Source organism: Anneissia japonica, unplaced genomic scaffold (genome assembly GCF_011630105.1).
Source record: "Anneissia japonica isolate Jap-2015-1 unplaced genomic scaffold, ASM1163010v1 scaffold2576_len324117_cov159, whole genome shotgun sequence".
NCBI lineage: Eukaryota > Metazoa > Echinodermata > Crinoidea > Comatulida > Comatulidae > Anneissia > Anneissia japonica.
In genome coordinates, this window is record NW_022727368.1 from 293,260 (window position 1) to 304,645 (window position 11,386).

General features: G+C 33.2%; 1 protein-coding gene across 1 annotated transcript in view; it reads right to left on the reverse strand.

Moving 5' to 3' along the window:
• LOC117113701 (transmembrane protein 87A-like) overlaps positions 1-11,386 on the reverse strand; it is a 49,685-nt gene that overhangs the window by 28,092 nt on the left and 10,207 nt on the right. Inside the window, exons 2-4 of the mRNA XM_033257122.1 lie at positions 4,293-4,393; positions 3,739-3,861; positions 1,834-1,992 (exon numbers count right to left, since the gene is read on the reverse strand). Of these exons, the coding sequence (XP_033113013.1) occupies positions 1,834-1,992; positions 3,739-3,861; positions 4,293-4,304 (294 nt within the window). The 5' untranslated portion in view covers positions 4,305-4,393. The remainder of the gene's footprint in view (positions 1-1,833; positions 1,993-3,738; positions 3,862-4,292; positions 4,394-11,386) is intronic.

Sequence of the window (11,386 nt, forward strand, 5' to 3'; positions counted from 1 at the left end):
ATAAATGTTTTCACAATTATCATCAAATCAAGCAAATTATCTATCAAGACTGAAAATTACTTCTCTATGCCTTCAAATTATAATTAGATGAGGTTGCATAAGAAACTCTTTATGACATCTAATATGTTTTGTTTGTTTTTTTCAAATTGCATACCTTAGCCGAAGTTGGGATGACCCACCATCTATAGCTCCAATTCTCATTCATCAGAAACTATGAAAATCTCATTCAGGAATTTCTAGAGGGAATGACACTGGAGCCCAACACATATGTAGATATTGCTCATGCTCCAGGAAAGATGCATAAAAATAGTTTAATATTAATAATAATATACAGCATTTGTAGCACATCAGTACCTGTTCCAAGAGAACGCTCATGGAATAATCTTATACTAATTTGAATAAGGACAAAATTTTTCTGACAATTAATTGCCCAGACATGTGCACAGCTCTGGAAGAAATTTATCGTAACACCATTCTTTTAACATGCTATAAGGTGCATAAAGGTACCGTATTTTACATTATGCGCTATGTAGACAATTATTATTATTATTATTATTATTATTATTATTATTATTTATGTCCATTAAAATATCTTTAAAAAATATTTTACAATAACACAAATCTACAAAACATTTGATGAGGATTTGTACTACTAAAGCAACACATGTGAGAATTAATCAAATTAAAATTACGTGGAAAGATTTTAGAGTAATACTGAGTACAGTATAGGTAAGCGGAACGTACCACTTTAGAGAGTGCAGCTGATACAAAGGCATATTATGTTCACTATAACAGAATTGATTTTAATTGATTTTGTTAATCCTCCTTAGATTTACAGTTTTTTGTTTTTTTTTTTTTGTATTGTTAATTTTTTTTTTTTTTTTAGTTATATCTGACTATATAAAAAATTGTATTGTGATTTTTATAAGGCTAAATTAATAATGAATGAATGAATGAATAACATTAATGTAGTAGATCACATCCTCACCGACATCCAGTAATTATGCCTTTAAGGGGTGTACTGTATGTAATGTTTATCTGCCTGAAACAACAGAGGCTATGTACTTAAAAAGATAGTCTAAGGTACCGCAGTGAATTCCACAAAGCCGTATCAGTGAACGCACCTTTTTACTAATCGTTTGGTTATATTATACAGACACTAGGATGTTTTTATATCATTATAACCAATCACATTCAAGATGGCTGTGCTCAATGTGGTCAGAACAATCACTATGTTTCTTATCAGAGAAAATTTAGGCCACTATAGCACCCACAGTGCAAAGGCTTGGAATTGACCTCTCATTTCATGTGATATACAACAGGCACGTACAGTTGATATCTGATGACCTTTGATTCAGATTCAGATTCAGATATTTATTCTGTCAATGTGTCAGTGCATAATGACAATCAATGATTAATAGCATTAAAAAATGTAGAATTTGATTTACCTCATTCTGCTTTAATATTCATCAATAAAACAGACAATAAACAAAAAATTTAAAATAATGTAAGGTTTGGTGGTGGTATACCATGGTGTCATACCTGGTACTTACTTGTGCGTGCCAGGCATGTGTTACTTGTCGGGCCATGTGGGCCTTGTCAAGTTTTTCAATAAAGTGTGCTACATATGTTCATAAAACAAAATCACCAAAAATATGGATCAAGAAGATGCTCAAAACTAAACTAAGCACCAAAATTCAGACCAATATGGAAAAGGTTTATGCTTGCTTGTTTGCCAAAATTAGTTTAACACACAGGCACGCATTACATAAATCTGGTCCATTTGTTCAAGCTATGCTCCAGCATTAATAACCAAACTGTCTTCATACTTACTCTTCTATGTCGTGTCTCCTTTGATGGTTTGCCTGGTTTCCGTTCATTCGAAGTTTCACCTGTGTCAGAAACTGGTTGTCGATCTAATTCTCTACATTTAGGTTCAGTGGTGGTGTTCACAATTGAGCAAAATGTTATCGGAGCAATTTCTGCTTGATCCTTGCAATCGATAAGGTAAAACAAAATTACTGTACTAGATATCAAAATTTTTTTATGACCAGAAAACTCTACCAAAGCTATTTCTGTGCTGTTATATTAAAATACTTTTTACAACTTTATAAATATGTAATAATGCCATGAAACTAGGACATTAAAAGTTGCTGATGCTGTAAAAGAACATAAGGAAATTTGTTGGTGCTTCATTTTGACTAAAATGATGTGATGATTATGAATTTCATTAGTGTTCTTTCCAGCCACCTAGATATACCATTTCCTCAAATTTTCGTGGTGCGGTTGAGGTGGATATAGACTCACAACCATTTTCCCCATCCTTTTATTTTAACCTCCTTGGCTTATCCCATGACCAAGTTTCAATTACCTGAAAAGTTTTGTACTCAAAACATTTTCTTTAATTAATTACTTATGGCCATTTCTAAAATGCGGATTCTGCGGACTAGGTTCTCAGTATATGATACCAACAAATAATAATAATAATAATAATAATAATAATAATAATAATATTAATAATAATAATATAATAATATTATATTAATAATAATAATATTATAATAATATTATAGGCCTATTTTTTAATGCTATTTTTACCTGAATCCGCAGAATCCGCACTTTAGAAATGGCCATTATTTACATATTTAAGCGCACAACACATGCACCAAGGTCAATACATGCCACAAGTCTCTTATTTCTTATTATTTTTCTCATCCGTGACAGCGCCACCAACGAGAAGGTTTATTTATAGATGATTATACCACTTGAAAAACACTGAATGCAGGCACCAAGATGCCAAAAGAATGACGTAATCTTATATTCCGTATTTGGATAAATGGGCGGACCGAAATAAACAATTTCAACCAATCAAATGTTCTTATTTTTGGAGCCAAAAAACTGAGTCACTCCCATCAACTAGTTAGGCATGACTAAAAATAGTCCTCCCTAATAATATTACTATTAACCTAAGTTAACCACAAATCTGTTCAACACCATCGATATGTTAGGATCCCTACAGTACAGTATCTATACGAGTGGAGTTAAATAGCTTGGTGGTTAAGATGCTTGCCTTGCCTTGCCCTGGGTTCACTTCCTATCAGGGTTGCAGGATTTTTTTCTCACGACCAGAAAGTCCACTCCCTAAATCTCATATTGAGATTTAGTTTGTGTAAAGTATCATGTGTATATGTTTGTCTTGTGTAAGTGATAATCACCCACAAGTAGGACAGTGATATATTCGCTACTGACAATCCTTGGCACATGTGTATTGCGTGCTTAAATAAATTTTTTTTAAATAAATAAATAAATAAATTTGGCCAATTTTGGTATCTTCCAATAAACATACTTTCTGTTTAACATTTAAATTAAGTTTGTTACTTGCTAATGAATTTTGTTTTTTGATCATCATGAGATGCATAGTAAATGGCCGTGTCATCTGCACAAGACCCTCCACTGGCTTCCTTCCACTTAGACAACTCATTTTCAGTTCAATTTCAATTTGTTCAAATCAAAAATAGCAATGACAAGTCTGAATTGCTAGTGATGTACAACATTTAAGATGTATAAAAGTTACTTAAAAGTATAAAATGTCTTAAAATAATTAAATTAAAAATAACAATTAATATCATATCTTTCTTAATTTAATATTCACCTTTTCTTCTTTCTTTTATAAAAAACATAAAGTATAAAATACCATAGGCCTACCATACAATATATTACTTGAACCATTAAACTTACTTTAAAAAATGCTTTATTATCACACGTTTTGTTCAGTTTCTTTGTAGATTTCTGAAAACTAAATTTGTTCCCCATATTTGATAACGACTTCTCTGGGCTGATCAACAAGTCAGTCATAGTATCCTGTAATAAAAAATAGAAAACCATTAGAGTCAATAATTATGAAAACCTGGATGTTATTCGCCTAAGTATAATAAAGACACCATTCTCCTTAGGAGATTTGGAATGCAAATTCTACCATTAGGTATGCTTCAAATAGGTCTTAATTTTTATTAAGGCTATAATCATACGGGAAGGTATTTGGCTATTTGGTAGCGAATTAGGCAGTACACCAGATGACAATCTCTTGCTGAGCTGTGTTCCAGTAGTGTACTATGTTGAAACAGAAACCAATGGGCTTTATTAAAAAAGTTTAAAGTTTAATTATAATTTATTATTATTATTATTATTATTATTATTAAATAATGGTCTATTAAAAAAGATCTCAACTGTTCAGCACAAAAGCACAGTGATTGCTAAAAAAAACCAGTATCTCAACTGAGCTAAGCTCTCACATAAGTATACATTTCCTCAAATGCGTTGTCACATTCAGAGTATCCAAGTACCCATTCCAAGTATATGTTACATGTAGATGATGTAGCTTCCAAGCAGCGGGCTGAAAAAAAAAAAGAAATATCAATTATTACATTTGTACAGAATTGTGTATTGTTTATGCAACAGACTTTTTCTTCGACTAATTTTAAAAGAGACTTTAAAAAGCATCATTCATCCTGTGATTGGCAAGTTACATGCTGTTGGATAACACAGATATAAAACATAGTCTCCCAGCAGGAGCGTGTGTCTACGGCCTAATATAAGGAGTTTTTTTTTTTTTTTAATCTTATGCCCTTCAGTATGCAGAATATGCAGAGTATTTATTGTAGTGTATCATGACACACATAAGGATCGCAAATATCGATAAAAACCCGGCTGCCGTCTCAACTTTCACTGGCCTTTGGCTGAATGTTTGTAAGAAATGTACCAACCGTTAACAAAACCGGTCGCCGTCTACCTAGAGTAAATGGTGCCACTAAACGAAGCTAAAGTTTTGCAACTTCATCCACCAAATGCAGATAAAGTTTTGCGACTTAATCACCAGACTGTGGATTGTGCGGTCCATAGCCTGTTCATAGCGCACACTAAACTATGTGCTGATGGAGCATTTTGGGGAAATTGACTCGCCTTCTTTCCATCTCAAACGAAATATTATTAATAAATCAACATGGTCCATCTCAGCATAGCCAGTCACAAAATTAGGCTAGGAAGTTTGTTTTTAACAGCAGACACACACTACAGAATGAAAGTCCTGGAATTCGACGTTGACGTCAGTGCACATTTACAAAGGCCATTGATTAGAATGAAAATAGACACGCTGAATTTTGGTTTTTTTTTATCTATTTTTTTTTTAATGAAAGATAGAATTTATCGAACATTTATCTATATTAAAACAAGATTAATATTGTAGAAATTTTATTTATAAAGATGCATATGTGGCAAAGACAAGCCAAACCAGTCACTCGTCGCAAAAATTGATTTTGAGTTATTAATACAGTGTAGATGTGTATAAGAGACAGGGCATGTACAGATGATATCTGATGACCTTTGATTCAGATTCAGATTCAGATATTTATTCTGTCAATGTGTCAGTGCATAATGACAATCAATGATTAATAGCATTAAAAAATGTAGAATTTGATTTACCTCATTCTGCTTTAATATTCATCAATAAAACAGACAATAAACAAAAAATTTAAAATAATGTAAGGTTTGGTGGTGGTATACCATGGTGTCATACCTGGTACTTACTTGTGCGTGCCAGGCATGTGTTACTTGTCGGGCCATGTGGGCCTTGTCAAGTTTTTCAATAAAGTGTGCTACATATGTTCATAAAACAAAATCACCAAAAATATGGATCAAGAAGATGCTCAAAACTAAACTAAGCACCAAAATTCAGACCAATATGGAAAAGGTTTATGCTTGCTTGTTTGCCAAAATTAGTTTAACACACAGGCACGCATTACATAAATCTGGTCCATTTGTGCATAGAATGATGTATAGATATGTAAAGATTAGTTTAGTGCAATAAAATAGATTTTTAAAAATTTGACATTCCAGCATGTTTTGGCATTTTCTCTGAAACACGAATTGCGACGAGTGACTGGTTTGGCTTGTCTTTGCCACATATAGGCTAATTCATATTTCATTTGGCAGACAATAAATATTCAGGAAGATATAATAAAAACGATTAATAATTCTAAAATGTGCATTAAATCTCAGCTATTATTAATCGGTATGTAGCCTATTATGTTAAAGTCTTAAAATAATAATTTCGAATTAGGCCTAGTATATAACAAATAATTGTATTAAAGTTTAGGTTCTCATGATGTCAGATAACGTATTGAATATGATGCTATATTTCTGTCTCTTATACACATCTAGATGTGTATTTAATTAAAACGATGGCCCTGTCAGTAGTAATGACAATATTTGTGCTTTTTTTAGCCATGTAGTAAAATAGTACTATTATTTTCAGTGTACAAAATGAGAGTCAAGAAGAAGTAGTAGAAGAAGAAGAGGAAGAGGAGGAAGAAGAGGAATAGCTTTTTTTTTGTTTTATAATAATAAATGTGTTCAGTATATTGATATTGATTATGCGATGAGGGTTTTTTATATATCTTTCGGTGTTATTTAAACATACCATTTCTCAGAAAATATTTTCTAATTTTATTATATTACCACCTTTTTATTACATAGATCTTTTTCAAAACATAACTGCTTTTAAAACATTATATAGACCAATTAAACACAAAAACTGCTCTGGCTTCCCACCGTGGCCCTTAGGCAGGCCCCTGGACCCCACGCCCAGAGAACCCCCCCTTAAAATGACCTGGCTACGGGCCTGAATAAATTATAGTGGTCCAAATAAAAAAAAGAGACAACAGTCAAGTGAGCAGACAACCGTCGTCAAGACAACTGTAAATAGAAACTTCCCATATGTAAGCTTTCTTCCCAAAAATCAAATTTTACACTCAGTGTTATGATGACGATATACTCAATCTGAACGCACAAGCATGCCACCCAGCGTGACCACTCACAATTTTTGATATACCCAATGACTGGGTCGAAATTACCCAAGATTCAGCAAAAATTGCCCCAAAAAACCCAAGCTTCCTGAAAATGCATTAAAATTTGAAAAATATGTGTTTTCGCATGTATAAGTTTCCCTTTTAGTTCAATTTATAAACCAATTGTTATTGTAATTGTTTGTGTTAATTATTTAAATTAATATTCATGAGGTGATAATATGGATAGAAAAATACGCCCTCAGTCGGCCAGTGTTTCAGTAGATCAGGTTTTATTATGTAATGCATTAATTAGGTAAGATCAATGGCAACGCAAATCACAATTCTGAACCCATGTTTATAGCAATTAACAGTCAATTAACAATGTAATGTTGGACCGAAATATACTTTGTTACTTCTTAAAGTCAGGCTCCGGAGGAAAAAAAAATTTTGATATGTTGTAGAACTGATTTTTCTAAGACAGAAAAAAGTTGTTTGACGAAAAAATGGGGAACGGTGAATGAGATACAGATTTTTGAGTATTTAAAAACTGGGGGAAAAAGGGGCGTAACTGCCCATTTTCACACCTTATTCCCCCAGTTTTTTCTTACCCAAGAATTAATTAGTAATTAGTAATTAGTGGATTTCTTGATAATGATGAAACTAACTTTTTTGATGAAGTTAAAAGATTTTCTGAATGGTGCCAGCTAAATTATCTTAAAATGAACACTAAAAAAACCAAAGAAATGATCTTTGATTTCCGCAAAACAAACAATGCTCATGATATATTGTACATAGATAATCAGGAAGTTGAACAGGTTGAAAGCTATAAATACCTAGGCACTGTTGTTGATAATAAGCTCAAATGGGATAAACGAACTAAGATTACTATGACAAAAGGCAAGCAAAGATTGTATTTTCTAAGAAAACTTAAGAAGCTTAATGTAGACAACACCATTCTTATCTTGTTTTACAATGCAATAATACAGAGTGTTTTCTTAATTGTACATATAAAAACCTGACTAAACAAAATATAAAAAAAATTACACTCCATCAGGAAGACTGTTAAGAAAATTGTTAAAGACGACATTATACTTTTAGATTATATCTATGAAAAATACACACTAGCTAAACTTAAGAAAATAATGAACGACACAACTCATCCACTACATAATGAATTTACTTTTAACAACTCAGGTTTCCGTCTAAATGTACCACCCACCACACGTTGCCGTTATAGAAACTCCTTTGTTCCTAACTCCATTCACCTTTATAATAACAATATTAATAGATAATTTGTAGTTTTAATTATTAGTACAGTAGTAAGTTTGATGTGTTTAAGTTTTAGTTTAAGTTTAACGTGTAATTGTATTTAATTTTCTTTACATGTTCATCTTGACTAGATAATTTTGTTTGGTGCTAATTAGTTTTCTATATTTTTGTAATTGTTTCTTTATTTATTATATGATATTTACACTTGTTACCTTGCCAGTGATTGCAATTTCTGAGTTTTATTTCAGACAATAAAAGAATCTTGAATCTTGAATCTTGAACCCAAGACCAAGTCAAAATACCCAAGATCTTGGTCAATTTCTAAAAATCAATTTCTAAAAATAAAGCATACACGCAGGTGCAGTATACACAGTTTGCTGACATAACAGTTGAGTTGACTGACCTGTACTGGTGTTCGCGCACTGTGGTAGATATGGAGCCACTGTTTTATCATGGAGGCACGGTTTTAACAAGAATGCTAAATTTCAACTGTATGGTTTAGTGATTTCAATTGGGAATCAACATGGAATAAACATGCTCCAATACGGTATCGAATTATTCTTGAACTTCAATTTTCTTATTGTTAAACCATAAAGACAATTTCTAATGTTAAGAAATAAAAACATTTTTCTATGGATAAAATAAAATATTACCATTTTCATACACATCACAAGCCTAAACTTTTCATTGACCATCATCCTACACACAACTCCTGCAGTATTATGTTGCAAAGCGTGTTGCAATCACATGTATTGTAGACACTCATCAATTCGCCACAAGGGCAAAAATAAGACCAATCACCGCACTTGAGAGTTACGTCGGCTCAGGGCCGCACAGTGGGCCAGATTGAAGTCAAATTGTGCCAAAATTAATTACTCATTACAGAAGCTAATCTAAGCGAATACAAGACTTATCTAGAGGTTTTCATACCCGTAGAATTCAATAAAAGCATTTTCAAATCTATGTGACGTCATTTTTGTACTATTTTCTGATTGGATGATGTCAGTTTTCATTGTAATACCACGGAACAGTAAAATTACAAATTAATTTTGAAATGTTTAAGGAGGTTTGGGACAAAAGAACTTCTGTGGAAAACTTTTTGTATTTTCCATGACGTCATCAAAATACATTTTTCTGATTGGACGGGGCCAAAAGTGGCATAGGCCAACATTAAAATTTCTATTGTTAATCTTACAGTGAATATAAATCAAAATCAAAATTCATAATAATTCCAGACAACCTAATTTTACATTTTTTAAATGTAAAATGTGTTTGCATCTGAGATTCCATGGAATTATGAGACATTGCCTACACCAATGTCATGATAATGATAATCATATATTAATTCCGTCCCCAATCGTATTAGGCCTATATTGTAAAAGTAACGTTTTATGTTTTTTTTTATAATTCTCAGTGCAGTATGAACAAGGAGGCTTTGAAGAGGAACTTTTGCTGTCCTCTTTGATAGGTATAGGCCTACTGTACCACCAGGATAACAATGCTTTTTTGCTACTCTTTATTTTGGTGTAAGGAGGAGTCTCATTTTACTATGGAGCTACAATGTTTCATCTGTCGTGAACGATTTCCTCAGGGGTGACGCCAGCATGGGGAATGGGGCAGGGTCCCCGTCGAGGAGAGGTCCCCGTCAAGGAAAGCTTCCCCCTCCCCCCACCCCGGCGTTGGAGAGATAAACTACAATTTGTCAGGGAGAAATAAAATGTGTATGTATTTTCTACATATTAGTAGACTCTAACATCGATTCTTCTTGAATTTCCCTTGCAATGCTGCATAAAGAAGTTCAGTGTGTACATTTTATGTCAACATCTCTTGTACTTTACCCTTGTGCGAACTCTCTGAAAAGATCCCCCCCCCCAATACTTCGATAGGACGTCCCGGTTTGGGTCTGTTTTAAGTCTCTTGTGGGTTTCCTGCTGGTGTGGAAAGAATATCTCTGTTCTGTGTCAAAACATTAATAACTTTATCAGAAAATGGAATCCTGTTGTCAAGCCACGAGTTACTTTCTTTAGAAACCCGGAAAACACGTGTTTACGTTCTTATAACGTTCTTGGCGAATGTTGTGGTTAGGTATGTCACAAAATAACGTTTACACAACGTTGTAGGTACGTGCAAACGTTGTGAAATTATGTTCAGTATGTATTTATGGTTCTACAAAATAAAGTTTTCAAAACAAAACTGTAACGTTATTGTCACCTTAGCATAATGTATTATTGTTTTCTGGGAATTCGCGTAGTAGCTCACCTCTCCTTAAGTTGAAACAGGAAGATTTTCAAAGTCTTGGATGTGTTTGAATAAAGTTAAAAACAATTGACGACTAGATATAGGCCTGCTTGTAGATATCACAATCATTATGATATATGATATTTGGATTATTAGACAGTTTGTCAATTTTTGAAGTGCTTTTCCCACGCTTTGCATGAACTGGTTGAGTAGACGCACGTACATCCCTCTGATTTGCGGTTTGCTAATTAAATTTTGTCTCAAATGTACGAAAACAAGACTGATAAAAGTGCGTCTAGCTCGCAAAGTTGCAAAAAGTAGCAGCTAAATTTGGTACCATCATAAAGCTAAGGCTAAACTGATGATGGTGATGAATCCACATGAATCTAAACTTTCTCTACCACTTTTCTAAAAATAGACTTTTAAATATTTTTTTCTGTCGTTTAAACAACGATTTATTATTGATGCAAACTTCAAATTTAAACCAAAACATATATTTGTGTTCCCAATTTATATACAAGAAACCTGTGCATTTTGAAGTAATTACAAATTTTCTGTAAGAAAAAAAATGTGTTTAGATATAATGTAGTCAATAATATAGCATTTGAAATATTTATAGAGAACAGGCCCGTAGCCAGGGGGGTTTTATGGTTCGGGCGAACCCCCTTTTTCTAGCGAACCCCCTGTTTTCCAGCGAACCCCCTCAAATTTTTGAATGAGTCCCACTCGGACGGAATGTCTGTTTTTAACCAAGGTAATTTAACAAAAGGACGCACATCTCGGGACATCAAAGGTTATAACTCTGGCATCGACATTCTAGGCGCACGTGCGTCCCTACACGCTGAACGTCACAAAAACCATAGCAACCAGACCATAAACCGTCAGCGTACGTGACGATATACCCACGCGCGTGTTAGTTGCCATGTTAGTCGCGCGTCGTGCGGTGATTACAAAGGCCTAATGATATTTTGCACTAACATTAGACTGAAATATATTCTTCATTTCAACATTAATTTTAATGTGTATAAGAGACAGGT